General features: G+C 39.6%; 1 protein-coding gene across 13 annotated transcripts in view; it reads right to left on the minus strand.

Moving 5' to 3' along the window:
• The window catches only part of ppfia2 (PTPRF interacting protein alpha 2), a 418,215-nt gene that overhangs the window by 356,966 nt on the left and 43,131 nt on the right, over positions 1-18,118 (minus strand). For 2 of the 13 annotated variants that reach the window (XM_048548313.2, XM_048548308.2), the window contains exon 1: positions 2,518-2,859. The exons of the other annotated variants lie outside the window; for them this stretch is intronic. In XM_048548313.2, coding sequence (XP_048404270.1) covers positions 2,518-2,598 — 81 coding nt within the window. In that variant the 5' untranslated portion in view covers positions 2,599-2,859. Of the gene's footprint in view, positions 1-2,517; positions 2,860-18,118 lie in introns of those variants that run through there. 13 annotated transcript variants of the gene reach the window in all.

An 18,118-nucleotide genomic window follows, 5' to 3' on the forward strand; every position in this document is an offset into this window, starting at 1 on the left:
TTATTCCAGAACCCTCTCCCCAACCCCTCTCTGATGAAGGGTCTAGGCCCGAAACGTCAGCTTTTGTGCTCCTGAGATGCTGCTTGGCCTGCTGTGTTCATCCAGCTTCACACTTTGTTATCTTGGATTCTCTAGCATCTGCAGTTCCCATTATCACTGTCCATTTTACCTATTCAGGTCCTCTTGAAGTCTGATAGAATAGTAGAATGAGCAGGATATAATCAAATTTAATATCATCTGTGCCTTTTGTAACCCTTATGCCAAAATTCACATCATTTATATTTAACAAAATACTACTAAGCCCTGAGGCATCCCATTAAATACTTCTCACACTACCATCAGAAAAACAACTTTTCAACTCCACTGTCAACCTCTTAATCTTTACTCAACTCTTAGCCATTTATCGCATGTCTTTTCATTATCTGATGTGCCTGATTAATGTGTTACTTTATTAGGCATACTTTGAAAGTCAATACATACAACATTAACTACACTACCATCAATCTATTATTTCAAACACCCTAGTCAGTTCAGTCAGAAATGATGTGCCATAACTCTCCAAGTGAAAATTAATTTGACAGGGGTCTTTAGAAATTTACATCTGCTGACGTTAGATTAATTGGAACCATTAAGCAGAAACAACAGAGTTGCAAACAAAGAAAGGAGAAGTAATTGTTAAGTAACCTTTCATTCATTTCCTTCTAGAGGTTCATTACAGAGACTTATCAAAAAAAAACTTTAGAACATGCATGTGCCCATTTGCTAAGAATAGGATGGTCTACAACAATTTGAAACATCAGAAGGATGCTGAAAAATGTAGTATTTCTGAGTAGCATATAGAAATATAAATATCAATAGTACTTTTTCATGTATTTACAATTTTCCACAATTTGACTGGAATTAATTACTTTGCCTTCAATAAGGTACGCTTTCATTATGATACAGTTGAACTGTTTCAATTGTAGATGGTCAAAATTAGCTCAAATTAAGGGTATAGAAAAATAAACAAGAAACAAAATTAAATCTTTGATGAAAATAGATCAAATTCAACGTAGCAGGATGACTTAGTTCTCTCACACTGAAGTTAACCATTATTTGTCATTAGCCATTTGCAAAGGAACGTACTGCAGATGTAACTCCCAAATTCTCAAAACGTTAATTTCATGAGGTCTGTTATTTACTAACTTCACGAGACATAGCACTCTTTACAACCTGAGAATAGATTCTACTGAAAATTAATAAGAAACATTAAGCATAAATTCCCAATCAAATTTTACTTATTTTACAGAATTGTAATCCCTACAGTGCAGAAGCAGGCCATTCAGATCATCGAGTCCCTCCAAAGAACATCCCACCAGGCCTACACTCCTACTCTATTCCTGTAACCCTGCATTTCAGATGGCTAATCTATATAGTCTGCACATCCATGGAAACTGTGGCCATGCTAAATTGCCCAATCCACCTAACCTGCAATCTTTGGACTGTGGGAAGAATCCCACGTAGACACGGGGAGAATTTGTAAACCCCACATATACAGTCACCTAAGGGTAGAATTGAACACAGGTTCGAGGAGCTACAAGGCACCAGTACTAATCACTGAGCCACAATGCCACCCGCTGGTACAACACTCTACTATCAGCCCAGCTGCTTACATTTGAAATTAACGTGCAAAATATTAAGGGCTATCGTACAAAATAGCAGTATATCATATATAAGATCTCCTTGATGCGAATAAAGAAAATGCCTTCAGACGTCATTCAGTATTTTCAATCTAGATTGCATTTTGTTTTTGTAACATTATCTCCTCTTAGAGCAAAGATTAATTTTATTGCACTGATGAAATGTCAGGTTAGTTGTAGTTATATATGCAGCTTAGCAATGGTAGCCGAATAAGTGAGACATTTCTTCAAAACGATAACAATTCTCCACAAAGCAAAGATTTCCTAAAAACTGCAAGAACTACTGAAGGCATGTTTCATTTAAAAGAACCACACTTAGAAAAGATTAAATAGAAGACCCAATGTAGCTACATTCAAAATTGTCCAGACATTTTCGCTACACTTTACAGCATTTAAAAAAAAATCTAACAATATTACAATCGAACTACAAAGAATGAGGCAAAAATCACAAAATGGACAACAGACATGATTTAGCAGAATTATTCTACAAAGACAAATTCAATTTCAAAAGGTGCACAATTTAATTCATGGCTACAATGAAAATATCTTCTTAAATTGCTAATGATTTGCATTATTGTATTTATCTCAAAAATTTCTCCACTACAGTTATACATATCAATTAAATCAATCGTTCATGCAGCCTTTAGTTCTTCAAAAACGTTGCTCTTTCAATCCAGTGAAAAAGCTTCATTCTAAATACAAACACAACACTAAATTAAAATATATAGAGCACTGAAGCAGTACATCTGGCACCATTTTATTGATTTTCTGCTGTATTATCTAATCCTGAAGAGATGATTATTGAAGTTGTACGTTTTGCAACTATCACTGCGCTTACCTGAAAAGTATAAAATCTTGTTCCATTAGGTGGATGAACTTTAACAGAGTCAGCAACCGTGCTCATTTCAGAAAAAATCATATTAGATGCAACAGAAATTTAATCCACAAGTGTACAAAATGTAAAAATACACAAAGCTCAGCTCATTCCAAATCCTATAATGTATGATTGCTTGCTACGTGCAAATGAAATTTTCCTTTTCTCGACTATGGCCTTCTGTAGCAGCAGCTAATGCGTTTGATCTAAAGATAAAATTCACTATGCCTTTTACAATAGCTACTGAAATTTAAACTGATGTTAAAAAAAGGGAGAAGCTGTTGAAATTACAACGATCATCTGTGAATAAAGATCGCGCTGACACTGTGTCGTAGACCTGCCTGTCTGCTCCAACAACAATCATCACCTGCTTTCATCGCAGCTAGTGATTATGCTCAGCATCAGAACTCATCTAACCAATAACATTGTGTCAGTGTTCGCACAGATATGTACACTGAAAGACAGGGGACCTCTTCTGTTAAACTAGCAATCTGTCTCTTGCTTTGCCAATTATCAGTTGCCCTTGAACCAATATTGAAAAGAAAATTCATTTTTTAATCAAATTGCAAGAAGTTGAACACTGAGAATGCAACAGATCAGGCAAACAGTAATGTAATAATAGTAGTACATCAATGATTTTGATCTAACCATTTGCAGAATTTAACACACATAACATGCTAAATGTTGATAATCCAGTTGTAGTTTTGATGTTTGAAATGTTTTCAAGTTTTCTGCTCTAGTCAATTCTAGGATTGTACTAATATATCCAAAAAACCTCATTCCAAATATCAGCAGACTAACCTTTGTTCTGACAGGACTTCCACGCATAGGAAATGTCTTAAAAGCTGGGAGATGCATATACCATCCTTTAATACAGTTCCAAGCCTTAAGCACAGTAAACTGAATTTAATTCATGAGCAATGTAAACTGATTTCAAGTTATGAATACAATCTCAGCACACATTTTTAGGACTAAAACCTGAAGAAGCAGTTCTTCCTTACCAAAGCAATTCAAAGGTTATCTTAAATTCAGCCTCCCCAAGCAAAGGGGTTGGTGAGAGAACAATGAGATGATGCTTTTATTTTGGCTAAGGCAGTAGAATCATAACAAGTACAAGAAAAGCTCACTAGCATTTGATATAAAGGCGGGCTGTCTAGCTGGTGCCTTATTCAGTCCTCGTATTAGGAGTAACAGGTCAAGAATGAAGAAAGTTTGGGCCAGGCATCTGATATTATGTGCAACCTCCACAGAAAACAGACATGTGGAAGAGCCATTAAATCCAGTCACGCAAGCCTGCTCTTTGAGAAAACATCCAGACAAAGAAATAACGTCTGTTTTTTAAAACAATTATCTGTCATTGCATAATATCTGCCACGAGAGGACAAGGCCAATTTTGTACTGATTCCTTGTGGCAGTCTGGAAGAATGTGTAGTTGTTATGGTTGAGGGCTGCTGGTGCTCTAACTGCTGAATACAATGAAACTTAGCAAATCATTTTGATTAATTTGCAAGTTGTCTCCAGTGGTATGTTTGAAGTGACAGTCATCAGATGTTTGCACATTTGTTGATGAAGGTAGTATTTGGTACTATTGAGTTTTTCATCTGATGTAGCATTCTCCTGGTCTGTACACACTTAACAATGAAACTTTTATTCTGCCACGATGACATAAAATTGCATGTCTCAGAGCACGCCAGTGTCTCAACCTGTGTGTGGGTTTGGGTTGAGGGATGTCAGGTGCTCAACTAAATCTTAGATGAGAGAAAAGTGCATTGATAGATGAAGTTCAGACATTAGTGAGCAAAAATGATAAAGGTAAGAGTTAAAAAAATTTCTTGAATACCACAACACAAGAACATATGTGCTGTTGAATAGTGCAGTTATGTAAATGAACTCAGAGGAAGTCAATGACAGAAGAAGTCATAAAGCTAAATACAGAAGCGTATTCAGTGCAATTTACTACAGATTAACATAAATTTATTATATGCTAAAAATGCTAATTTCTTAACTTCTCCAATATTTTCAGTGAATAAACAGTATAACAATAATACTTGTGCTGAAGATTACAAGGAAGTTTAGGATCAACAAAATATTATTTTACCAAACCTCCTTAGACAGCACTTTCCATGCACATATGTACTACGAACTAGGAGGAGAAGTGTAGCAGATACATGGGAATGCCACTACCTGCAAATTCTTCTCCAAGCCATTCATCATCCTGACTTGGAAGTAAATCACCATTCCTTCATTGTCAAAGTGCCAAAATTGTAAAGACAGTATCAATTTACTTTTTCTGTACTTCTGATTGTGAATTGAAATGGGAAAAGGACATTTTATAAACATGAAAGGATAGGAAGATCTGGAAAGAATTGCAGCACTTTCGAAAGTAACATACCTAACACATTGCATGTGCGATAAACACCTGTATCTTCAAGCAAAGTGATCCATACTATCAACAATTTGCTGCGTGGTCTACAAATGGCACCCAATTGTTGATGACAAAGATCTTCTGCCTTCAAACAACTATGTGATTGGCTCTCGAGGAGCTGAGCATCTTGTGGGTGTGCATGCTTGGGTCAGGAATTTTCCTTCTCTCTGCAGTCAAAGCCATCTCAAGCCTGAAGAAAACCAGTTTATTTTCCCTCATCAATTGGCTCTTAACTAGTAAGCGAGAGGCATGAAAAATATGAACCAGTTACCCTGTACCTCCTGCAAGAAGTGTAAGCACCGGAAAGACAGATTGAGAAGCAACAGTACCAGACAAGGCAAAACGATCATCTCAGTGAACCCTGCAGAGAGGGACCATTCCTAGAGTTTCCCTTCACCAATGACACTCTTTTTCCTATCTGTCTTACTGTATGTAAGGGAAATTTTGTAAGGGATTAGAGCTTTAACTGGTATATATGTTGTTTCATTATTATTTATCTGTAGCTAGAATCTATTTACTTGTAACAAACAGTGCTGCTTCTTAAATAGAGAAACCTGATCTATGCTTCCTGTCAACCCATGTCTAAAAAGACAGAAACACTTTGGAACTTTGTGCACTTTTACAACATTTTTTGACTTTTATGGCTGCTCCATAGATAGTAGGACTTGGACTTGCAAAGTGTTACCTCAGTGAAGCATAACAAAACAGCACTGTAGTTCTACTTTTATAGCATTCTATGTAAAAATAAATAATTTTAAAAAGTCATGTATCAATTAGTCTTTTCACAAACTATAACTGGCCAGTCATAAGTTCGAAAGAAATTATTAATCTTCTCAGAAATCTGATGATTGCAAAAAAAAGTTTAAAATCTCTCTTGCACCTAGGTAATCTAAAAAAGCTTGAAGAAATAATTATAATTATTTTTCTCAAATTGAGGTGAGCACTGTGAATGCGCCTACATTAAGAGGGATTGCAGTAGTTCAAGAGTCAGCTCAGCATCATCTTCTCAAGAGCAATTATGCATATGCAATAAATGCTAGCTGGGCCAGTAAAGCCTGCATGCTACTATCATAGAATCCCTCCAGTGTGGACCCAACAAGCCCACACTGAACCTCAAAGCATCCCACTCAGACCAACCCCACTAAAACCCACCTAATCTTCACATCCTGAACACTATGGACAATTTAGCATGGCCAATCCACCTAAGCAGCACATCTTTCAACTGTGGGAGGAAAAACTGGAGCACGTGGAGGAAACCCATGCAGACATGGGGAGAATGTGCAAACTCCTCACAGACAGTTGTCTGAGGGTGGAACTGAACGTGGGTGTCTGGCGATGTGAGGCAACAGTGCTAACCACTGAGCCATCGTGTCACCTCTATCCTCTCAATGAATTTAAATAATCCTCTCTGAGATTAATTCAGGCCTCTCAGTTGGTACCTTGCTTTCACTGGCAAGTTTCAGGGACCAGAAAATATACGGCTCCAGTGTGGAAGGAAGGCAAGATTGTGTCACTATCCCCTAAATTAGTGATTAGCATATGCTAATTCACAAGCTACTTCTTCGATGGGAATTTATGCACCAAAACTACTGCACTAAAATTCCAAAGTTGACAGCTTGAAACCAGATTCATAACCTGCTATCAACTTTGCCAGTTTTAACACTACACCCACACACTCCTGCACAGTAAAATCCAACATAATGTAGTGTTAGGTGCGGATGTGCAAAGAATGAAAAGTGAGCAAATGCACAGTAATATCCCCTCCCTACCTCCCCACCTATACTCTCCTCTCCACCTCTCTTCTTTTCTCTCCATCTTCGGTCCACCTCCCCCTCTCTCCCTATTTATTCCAGAACCCTCACCCCATCCCCCTCTCTGATGAAGGGTCTAGGCCCGAAACGTCAGCTTTTGTGCTCCTGAGATGCTGCTGGGCCTGCTGTGTTCATCCAGCCTCACATTTTATTATCAATTGCACAGTAAAACTGTTTTGGGGTTCTGTTTTTGAAAAAAGGTACAAAACTTCCCAATAAAGAGTGAACAGAAGCAAGTGTCCTCCTCCAGGGTCACAAAAATAACCTAGGTCTGGGCTAAGCTGTCCTCTCCAAATGCAAAATTCTGGGATTTGTAACCACTCTCCACCCTGGGGAGCTCCTTTCTGTGATATCCTTTTCCTGAAGTCAGGAAATAACTTCTCAACTTCCTGATTATTGTTCCTTCCCTGACAACTAACTGGCACCTTCTTCCAGAAATGACTGACCAGCTGAGTGACAGTATTCAAATCAAGTTCAGCAATTAAAACATACAGGGCCTTCAAATCTAATTTTAGTGAACCATTATTATCTGCCCAGTTTCACTAAGTTTGGACAATCGATTTAGAATTAGTGATTTAATAGCACCATCTACAGGTAAAATAAATTATTGAAGTTGAAAAAAACTGTATTGCCCAAATACATTCAAGTGCAACTGATGTGATGAACATAATTTTAATTACCTATTATAACTAAATTACTTTACTCACATGCACACAATAGCAGCAAAAAGTACTTCAAAGCAATACACTTATTTAGCAAGTGCTGACCACCAGTTAGTAACCAAGGAAACAAAGCACTTCAAATATACTTCCACTCGAGCTTTTAAACTGACCATCCTTCTAAACATTATATAAAATGTATGAAACTGCACATGTATGTGTTATACAAATCAGCATTGAAATCACATGGCCAACAATACAGTTTATTATGAAAAGATTATTACTAATTACTTCTTGCCATTACGAAGAGATTTGTTGTTCCATCCTTCAGACCCTCTTGATGTTGCTACATTTCATAACAAACAGGTTTTCTTATAATCATAGCTTTTCACAATGGGGAGTTTCCATCACATGATATCTAAATACTTACTTTGGTTCTGTGTTCACAAGAGAAGACATAAGTAACAAACTGGGCTAAGTGTCAAGGAAATCAGTATGAGTAGGAAAATGGAGTTGGGGAAATTGATAGGACTGGATGCTGATAAATCCCCCAGGCCAGATAATCTACATCACAAAGTACTTTAAGGAAGTGGCCCTAGAAACTGTGGATTAAATGGCGGTCATCTTTCAAGATTCTATAGACTGCAGAACAGTTCCTACAAATTGGAGGGTAACTACTGCAGCCCCAAATACCTTATTTTAAACTGAAAAAAGCAAGCTAAACCTTTTGTGGTACATTTCCAAGTTCTTTCCATATTAAAAACATACATAAAGTGGAAGGAAATTTTGGTGCTGTAGGGCCGAGTGATCTAGCTATAGAGAGCTGGGACTCCAACACAGAGAGGTTCCATTATTTTATCCAAACTAGCAAAATTAAATCAGATCAAGTCATCTCTGCACTCCTGAGTATACTGGGGAAAAGAACTTGTTCATCTCCGGAGGTGTCTGGTACAGCTGCAGAAGCCAGTTCCAAAATCATGAAGAAATAGTAGGAATCCTACAGAATTATTTTTCACCAAAATCCATTGGCAAATGCTGTAAGGTTCAGATTCCACAAACACGACCAGCATGATGGTGAATCCATCTCCCAGTATGTAGCCATTTTAAAGAAGTTAGCAGAATTTTGCGAATACGGAGACAACTTAAATGATGCTATCAGAAATGGACTGGTATATGTTCTAAGAGATAACGGGAACTGCAGATGCTGGAGAATTCCAAGATAATAAAATGTGAGGCTGGATGAACACAGCAGGCCAAGCAGCATCTCAGGAGCACAAAAGCTGACGTTTCGGGCCTAGACCCAAGGGTCTAGGCCCGAAACGTCAGCTTTTGTGCTCCTGAGATGCTGCTTGGCCTGCTGTGTTCATCCAGCCTCACATTTTATTATCTTGGTATATGTTCTAAGATGGAAATAGCAGCCAAAAAAGTTAAACAGCTAAGCTTGAGCATGAAAATTCACTGAATAATGCCTGAGACAGTTCACAAAATGGAATCTCAGAGAGGAGCACCAATGCAGACTCAAAACTGCCAGTGTGGAACAAAATGAGTCACAAAGCAACAAACTGCTGGTAGAAACAAGCTGTATACGGAAATTATGTCCAAAAGAAAAGGCCACATTGAAAAAAATCTTGTAAACATTCCATGAATTCCTTTTTTCGAGATGTGCTCCCTACCTAATTTTCCCAATCCACCTGTATATTGAAGTCCCCATGATTATTGCAATAATGCCTGTTTTGCAAACATTTTCTGGTCTTGATTCATTGGGTTCTCCACTTCCTGACTACAGCTAGGATACCTTGTACATAAGCCCTATCAAGGTTCTTTTCTCCTTTGGTGTTCGTCAACTCTACCTGCACAGGTTCTATACTTTCTGATTGTATGCTGCTTCCTGCTATCGAGTTAATTTAATTTCTTACTAACAAGACAACACCGTCCTCTCTGCCTATCTGTCTATCCTGTTGATAGAACACATATCCTTGGATATTTAGTTCCTAGCCCTGATTCCTTTGCAGCCACATCTGTGATACCCACAACATTATAGCTGCCAATTTCAATCTGCACTACAAGCTCATTTATCTTGTTTTGTAGACAGAATGCATTTAAGTACAACAATCACAATCCTGCACTGACTGCCCCCTTCTCAAAGTTGTCTATTTATCTACTATGCTGAAGCTATAATCCTGACCTCTTCAATGCTCTCTGACCTATTTCACGTTGTAGTAACATTAATAGGCTCTGCTAGGCCTCCCCTACTTTAACATTCACCAGGACTCTGACCCCAGACATGAAAACAGAGCTTCACTAAAGGGTTGTGGATGGTCCATTGTTGAATATATTGAAGGTGGAGATGAAAATATTGTTGGCCCTTTTTAAAAATGGCAGGTTACCTTTAAAGAAAACAAGGTTAATGAAACACATGCTCACCCTGCACATTACCAGGTCACCTGCTGAGAATTCAGTCAACCAGTGGCATGGTCCTCACTCAGCTCAAATGTCACAGTCAGACAAATGAGGAGCAGTGAAAAATTTGCTCGGTGCCTAAAAATAGAAAGTCACAAGTTTGTTTTTTTACACTTAATTATCTCTATCTTCAATCCCAATCTACAAAGCATTAATTTCTACAGTTATTTTTAGATTAGTTTTTCCATATAACTTCATATATACAGGTCGATAATTGAAAACTATCTGTAAATTTGTTATTACTGTGTAATTGCAAAATCCGCACACTAGGTGGAACTCAAAATATTTTGTGAAATAAAATCATTGTTTTTTCAGTACAGTTTCAGTAATTTGTAATGTATAAAAAAGATAAAAACTAAAATCCTAAAATAACTTGTTTTACAACAATAGGACTGTATTTGTTCACGGAATTATCTTTCGTTAATATCAAAAGATTTTAGTTAAAAGTCTTGGGTGTTTCTCAATGGTGTGAACTAACATCCTGAAAAAATTCCATCCCCTATTCCCAATTCCTTCGCCTCTGCCACATCTGGTCCCACGATGAGGCATTCCACTCCCGCACATCCCAGATGTCCACGTTCTTCAAGGACCTCAACTTTACCCCTGCAGTGGTCAAGAACACCCTTGACCACGTCTCCCGCATTTCCCGCAACACATCCCTCACAACCCGTCCCTGCAACAACTGCCCTAAGAGGATCCCCCTCATCCTCACCTACCACCCCACCAACCTCCAGATACAATGCATCATCCTCCAACACTTCCGCCATCTACAATCCGACCCCACCACCCAAGACATTTTTCCATCCCCACCCTCGTCTGCCTTCCGGAGAAACCACTCTCCGTGACTCCCTTGTCTGCTCCACACTCGCCTCCAACCCCACCACACCCGGCACCTTCCCCTGCAACCGCAGGAAATGCTACACTTGTCCCCACACCACCTCCGTCACCCCCATCCCAGGCCCCAAGATGACTTTCCATATTAAGCAGATGTTCACCTGCACATCTGCCAATGTGGTATACTGTATCCACTGTACCCAGTGTGGCTTCCTCTACATTGGGGAAACCAAGCGGAGGCTTGGGGACCGCTTTGCATAGCACCTCTGCTTGGGTCGCAATGAACAACTGCACCTCCCCTTTCCTTACACAACATGTCCATCATGGGCCTCCTGCAGTGCCACAATGATGCCACTCGAAGGTTGCAGGAACAGCAACTCATATTCCGCTTGGGAACCCTGCAGCTCAATGGTATCAATGTGGACTTCACAAGCTTCAAAATCTCCCCTCCCCCCACTGCATCCCAAAACCAGCCCAGCTTGTCCCCACCTCCCTAACCTGTTCTTCCTCTCACCTATCCCCTACTCCCACCTCAAGCCACACCTCCATTTCCTACCTACTAATCTCATCCCGCCTCCTTCACCTGTCCGTCTTCCCTGGACTGACCTATCCCCTCCCCACCTATACTCTCCTCTCCACCTATCTTCTTTTCTCTCCATCTTCGGTCCGCCTTCCCCTCTCTTCCTATTTATTTCAAAACCCTCTTCCCATCCCCCTCTCTGATGAAGGGTCTAGGCCCCAAACGTCAGCTTTTGTGCTCCTGAGATGCTGCTTGGCCTGCTGTGTTCATCCAGCTTCACACTTTGTTATCTGAGCTAACATTTAGTTGGGTTATGAGCCTGTGAGGCAGCCAATTATTATGATCTCAGCAGAGAGCAACAACCTATTTTGTACCTGAAAGTCCAGAGGTATTGCGACTAAAGAATGAAGCTACAAAAGTTCACAGTCTTAATCAAAATAATTTTACTAAATAAAATCCAAAAAGGTGGTAGAAACATGGAGCATGCTACCTGAGACGGTGATGGGGGCAAATACTCTCACAACATTTAAGGAGCATCTGGATCAGTACTTAAATGCCAGGGTATAGTTAGCTACGGACCAAGTGCAGGTTAATGGGATTAGTGTAGTTTGGTGTTAGTTGGTTGGAATAAATACAGTGTGCAGAAGGGCTTGTAACGCCTACTGAATCAAAAACCGGCCGTTGATACTAAATATTTCAAAAGTCGAATGAACATGGTTTTTAAATTTTCTAAATCCAATTTCAACCTGCACCTCCAGAACTGAAGAAATGTACTTATCAGAACTTGGAAAATTGATCACTTGATGATTCAAATATTCTTTTCAGAGCTGAAATTATTTTAGTCATCCTCTTACTTGCAGCATGCTTTTCCCTTCAAATCTCTTCCAACCAACCAACTGTTTTCGACTCCCAATTCAACACAGTGCTAGTTAGCTTCTTAAACATAGCCACCTTAGGTAACAACTAAACTGGTGCTTCAACTGAGTTTCTCTCGCCCTCATATACATTTTCAGCCAGCACACCAAATTTCAAATGACTTCTGCATGGAAAAAGATGCCCCTTGCTCTGCAGCTATATTGTTCTAGAACTAAAAATTGCAAACTAAAAAAATCTGCATTAGAACACAGTCACACTCATAACTTACTTTTGCCTTTAAGTTATTTCTTTTTTAGTCATTTGCTTTCCGGCTGTTTAATTGCCAAGAAACGTGGTCACATAATTATTTACTAGACGCCCTGGTGCTTCATCAGAAATCAGATCTTCAAGATTTTTGATTCTGAAAAGAACCAAAATCCCAAAACAAAATAAAGTGTTACCTACCCAAAAAATGCATGAGCCATCTTATTTGTTAGCTAATGCAGATTGAGTAATTAGATCAAATGCAAAGTATCCAAACAGATCCATAATGAATTACAACAGTGGAATAGCTAACGTAATAATTTTTCATTAATCTGCAATAATTTTTGTTAGTTTCAAAATTATTTGGAAAAAATCTAATAGAAAAGTTTCAGAAACTTTACAAGTGTGCTCATAATGAATAGCAAAATAAAACCAACTTGCATTCACTTTTGAACATAGACCCTGAAAAGTTCTGGAAAAAGAAGTCATGTTATCAAAAAGGTCTGTCTTGCACTGGTCAGGGCAGGGGTACAAATACCAATTTTTAAAGAGAACAATGTACACTGCATAAGAAACAGGGAGCCAACTGGTAAACAAGTGGACACTGATTGCTTGAGGCACTGCCCTGGAGAATGTACCAAGGAACAGCTACCACAAAAATTTTTGTTTATATTTAAAAAAAAGCAAATTGACTTATAATGTGAGCTGTGTCAAGAGGAATGCACCAAGGAACAGCATTCCCCAACCTTTTGTTTCATTGAAGATGCTCAATGACTATGCAACCTTTTTAGAACTGGAGCTTGCAGATGAATAAACATAGCTGCTAGCAAGAGTAAGTGAACCATATTGTGAGATCTACTTCTGAAACAGTATAAATTGTGAAATAAAACAAAGATACACAGATACTGACATCTGAAAGAAATTGCTGGAGAAACTCATCAGGTCTGGAAGATTCTGTTGAAAGTAAGCAGAGTTAACGTTTTGAGGCCACTGACTCTTCATCAGAGTCTGGAAGACATGGAAGGAGGTATTCACTTCTAAGATTATTGAATTCGATATTAAATGCTAAATGTTGTAGGGTTCTCATCTGGATAATGAGATAATTCTTCCAGCTTGCGCTGAGCCTTGCTGCCGGTGCACTGCAGTAAGGCTGAGACCAAAATGTTGGTCGGGGTGCACAGGGGTGTGTTGAAGTGGAAGCAACTGGAAACTTGGGTTCATTTTTACATACAGAACAGACGTATTCTGTGAAGCAGCCATGCAGTCTGCATTTTGTCTACCCAGTGTACAGGATACCACATTATGAGCAACAAATACAAAAGACTAGATTGAGTGAAGTGCAGGTAAATCACTGGTTTATCTGAAAGGTGTGTTTGGAGTCTTCAATAGTGAATAGAGAGGAGGTATTTCGGTCAAATGTTGCCCCTTCTGCAAGGGTGTGTCATGGGAATCTGGGAAAGTATTGGGGGTTGAGGAGGAGGTGTGAACCAGGGCAACACAGAGGGAACAGTCCTCATGAAATGCTGACAAGGAGAGGGGATTATGTGTATGGAGGTGGCAAAAATGGTGGTTTACAACTCTTTGGATACAGATGTTGGCGGGGTGAGAAATGAGAATCATCTCTCCTGATAATGCCAATTTCCACAGCAGGGAGGGGGTCCCGAGTGCTCAGAACGACCATAAAAACCATAAGATATAGCAGCAGAATTAGGCCATCTAGCAGAGTCTGCTCCACTATTCGATCATGGCTGATACATTTCTTAACCTTATTCTCTGGTCTTATCCCCATAACTTTTGAATCCCTTGCTAATCAATAACTCATCTATCTCTGTCTTAAATACACTCAGTGATCTGGCTTCCATAGCCTTCTGAAGCAACGACTTCCAGATTCGCTACCCTCTGAGTGCATAAATTCCTCCTCATCTCAGTTTGCAAAGATCATCTCTTCGCTCTGAGGCCATGCCTTTGGGTCCTAGTCTCTCCTAGTGGAAAGATCTTCTCCACGTTCACTCTATCCAGGCCTCTCAATATTCTGTAAGTTTCAATTAAAACTCCTCAACCTTCTAAACTCTATTGAATACAGACCCAGAGCTCAGAATTGCTCCGCAAATGACAAGCCATTCACCTCCAGGATCATTCCTGTAAACTCCTCTCTGGTCCTTCTCCAAAGCTAGTGTACATCTTTATTCTCAACCAAGGATTCCCCACCACTGTGGTTAACTTGGCACTTAGCTGTCTCCAATCCATTTCATCGAATATACTACAGTACAGCATAGGGACATGTCCTTAGCCCACCACATCTGTGGCAACCATGATGTTATTCTAAACTAATCCCATCTGCCTGTAAACTGTCTGAATCCCTCTTTTCTCCATCTGCTCATGTGTCTGCCTAAACAGCTCTTAAACTTTGCTTTCATAATGCTCCTACAACCTCCCCTGGCAGCACATTCCAGACACCTACCACCCACTGTTTTAAAAAAAACTTTTCTCACACATCCTCTTTAAACTTTCCCCCTCTCACCCTAACCTATGCCAAGTCTTTGAGACTTCCACCCGTGGAATGAGATCCCGACTATTCAACCGATCCATGTCCTGCATAATTTTATGTACTTATATCAGGTTGCTTCACACACCACGCCGCCACCACCCCCCAACTCTCCCCACTCAGCCTCCGATGCTCTACTAAAAACAACCCAAGTTTGTCCAGTCTCACCTTATAGCTAATACAGTCCAATCCAGGCAATATCCTGGTATCCTCTTTTGCACCCTCTCCAAAGCCTCAACATCGTTCCCACACTGCAGCGACCAAAACCGTGCATAGGACTCCAAATGTGGTCTCACTAAAATCTTGTGCAGTTACCACATGACTTGCCAATTTTTATACTCAATGCCTCAAACAATGCAGGCAAGCATGCAGTATGCTTCTTTATCATCTTCATACCTACATCATCCACAGATCCAGGCACTCCATTTAACAAATCAGGAGCTGCAGCTGAACACAATTCATATTAGCAAACAGAAGCAATCCGTCTTTACTGTCTGTGATCTATTTGCAACATCAGGTGACAGGACAAAATTCTCAATACCAAGGATCATGTAAAATCATGTGTACCTGGCATGAGTGTATGCTCACCAGAGATCGGTTCTGAGGAAGGGTCACCAGACCCAAAACATAAGCTCTGATTTTCTCTTCAGATGCTGCCACACCTGCTAAGCTTTCCAGCAACTTCTGTTTTTGTTCCTGATCTGCAGTTCTTTTGGTTTTTACTCAGCGTTGCTGGGGTGGTCACATGGCTTGCATGAAAGATTGCTGAACGCCAAAGGCAGTACACTGCAGACAGCTGAGCATAGGAACCCACAGCCGAGGACATTTCAAACTTAGATTTGAAGATAACATGAAAGCCAACCTAACTGAACTGAAAAAAAAATTGGACAGACCCATATGGAGGTGTCTGTCATCAAGTGGTTTCAACACTTGATGAGAATAGAGCCAAACGTCCTCTGGATGTACGAATGCAGCAGAAAACCAACACTTCTATCCGTCTCTCCAATGCCAACTTCATTTGTAATATTCACATGTGGCTATGCAAATTGAGAAATATCAATCTCGACTGTTAATTGTTATCTTTGTTTTACTGAAGCAATGGGATTTTATTTGTTCCCAACAACATCAAGAATTTGTTGAAAGCAGTCGTTACAGCAAAAGGTTATAGGACTTAGTAACATCCCAGTTTTAATAAATCAAAACTTGTGGTCCAAAATTAGGCACGTCCTTAAATATGCTTTTCCAGTACAGCTACAACACTGGCAACTGCCGAGTGACGTGAAAATTGCCTCGGTATGTCTTGTCCACAAGTAAAAATGACAAATCCAACCCAATCAATTACTAGCACATCTGAATCATCAGCGAGGCTATGTAAAATGTCAGTGACCTGGCTACCGAGCATCTCCTAACTCAGCAATAATGCAATCATCAACACTCAGTTTGGGTTCTGCCATGGGCACCAGCCCTCAGTCCACATTTCAGCTTTGGTCCAAATATGGATAATATATCTGAAATGTAGACGTGACTTGGGTACGACTGCCCTGGACATCAAGGCAGAATTTGCCCAAGGGTGGCATCAAGGAACCAGGGGAAAACTGAAGTGTTCAGGAATGAAGGGAAAATTCTCACTGATTGCAGTCACAACCTAACACAAAGGAAGATGGCTGTGATTGATTCAGAGAAAAGGCGACAATCTCTCAGATCCAGGTCAAATCAGCTCCTGAACACATTTGTGCCCTCCTCTGTAAAACTTCTTAACAGCTGCTGATATACGATGAGGATATGTAATCAGGGTGGAGAAACTCCTAGACTGATTAGATTATTCAAATTAGATTCAAATTAAAACTTCTGATTAGATTTCTGTGACAGAGTAGGTCATTCATTTTTTTATGTACTTAAAACACTTTTTTTGTAAATTTCAGTTAAGTCATTCTTCAAGGGTTTCTTGTGGTTAACCAGAACAAAAGAAATGTTTGAGATAATTAATTTAAATCTTTATTTGAGACATTTCAGATCTGTCATACAGCCATGATGATAGATTATATGGAGGATGCTTTTTGGATTTGAATTTTTTCTGTGGGAAACATGTACAAGTAGTCAGCCTAGAAGCAGCTTTGAGACAAGCAGACAGTGCTTAACATAAGCTGCAGAAGTACTGCAGTAGCAGAAGTTTGCTAAAAACCAAAAAATGTGTTTTGTAATATGGAGGAACTAGGTAAGGGCAGAGAAGCCAACGTTTGAGTTGGGAAATCTACATACGTGAGGCAAAGAAGAGTTGAACAGTTCCTAGCTAAATGTGAATGGAAGGACCCAAGCAAACACATCCCTCTGAGTACAGAAAACTTCTGGGTGGAAATTAATGTAGAATCAAGACAGTGATGTTGAGATTTTCAGACTTAGAATTAGTGTTTATGAAATATAGTGTAATTGGTAGAAATTGCTTTGTTTAACACTTCTACAATAAAAGTCTGTTTCAAACACGTAATCTTGAGGAATAACATTTATTTTTCTAAGTTGGTTCCTGGAATGTGACACTGCAGGTTAGACCAGCGTTACTCCCATCCCCAACTGTAACTGAGAACGTGGAGCTGATCAACCTTGTTGAACATCTACAGGCATTCGGGTTTTAGTGTACTTCCAGTGGTGTTAGTAAGGGAATTCCGTGATTTTAACCTAGTGACAATGAAAAATTATGATACACTGCCAAGTGTAGCTTGCAGAAAAAATTGCAGGTGGTACTGCCCCCAATCATCTGCTCTCCCTAACTTTCTAGGTGATAGACGGCACAGGTTTAAAAGACACCGTTGAAGAAGCATTGGTGAGTTGCTGTAATATATCTTGGTGATAGTACACACTGTCACCACTGTGCAACGCCCACAAATGCTAAAGGTGCTGCTGTGATGCCAAACAGATATGCTGCTTTGTCCTGGATAGTGTCTGGTATCTTCGACTGTTGTTAGAGCTGTACTCATTCAGGCAAGTGGAGAATACTTCATCACACTCCTGACTTGTGCTTTATAGAAGGTGAACAAGTACTGGGGAGACAGCAAGTGAGTTATTCACCACAAAATCTCCTAGTCTCTGATTTGCTCTTGCGGTCAGTGTTTAAAGGGCTAGTCCAATTCAGTTCCTGGTCAACTGTAACCCTTGGGGTGTTGATGCTAGTATTCAGCAATAGTAATACTAATGAAT

The sequence above is a fragment of the Stegostoma tigrinum genome, chromosome 18 (genome assembly GCF_030684315.1).
Source record: "Stegostoma tigrinum isolate sSteTig4 chromosome 18, sSteTig4.hap1, whole genome shotgun sequence".
In the NCBI taxonomy this organism is placed as follows: domain Eukaryota; kingdom Metazoa; phylum Chordata; class Chondrichthyes; order Orectolobiformes; family Stegostomatidae; genus Stegostoma; species Stegostoma tigrinum.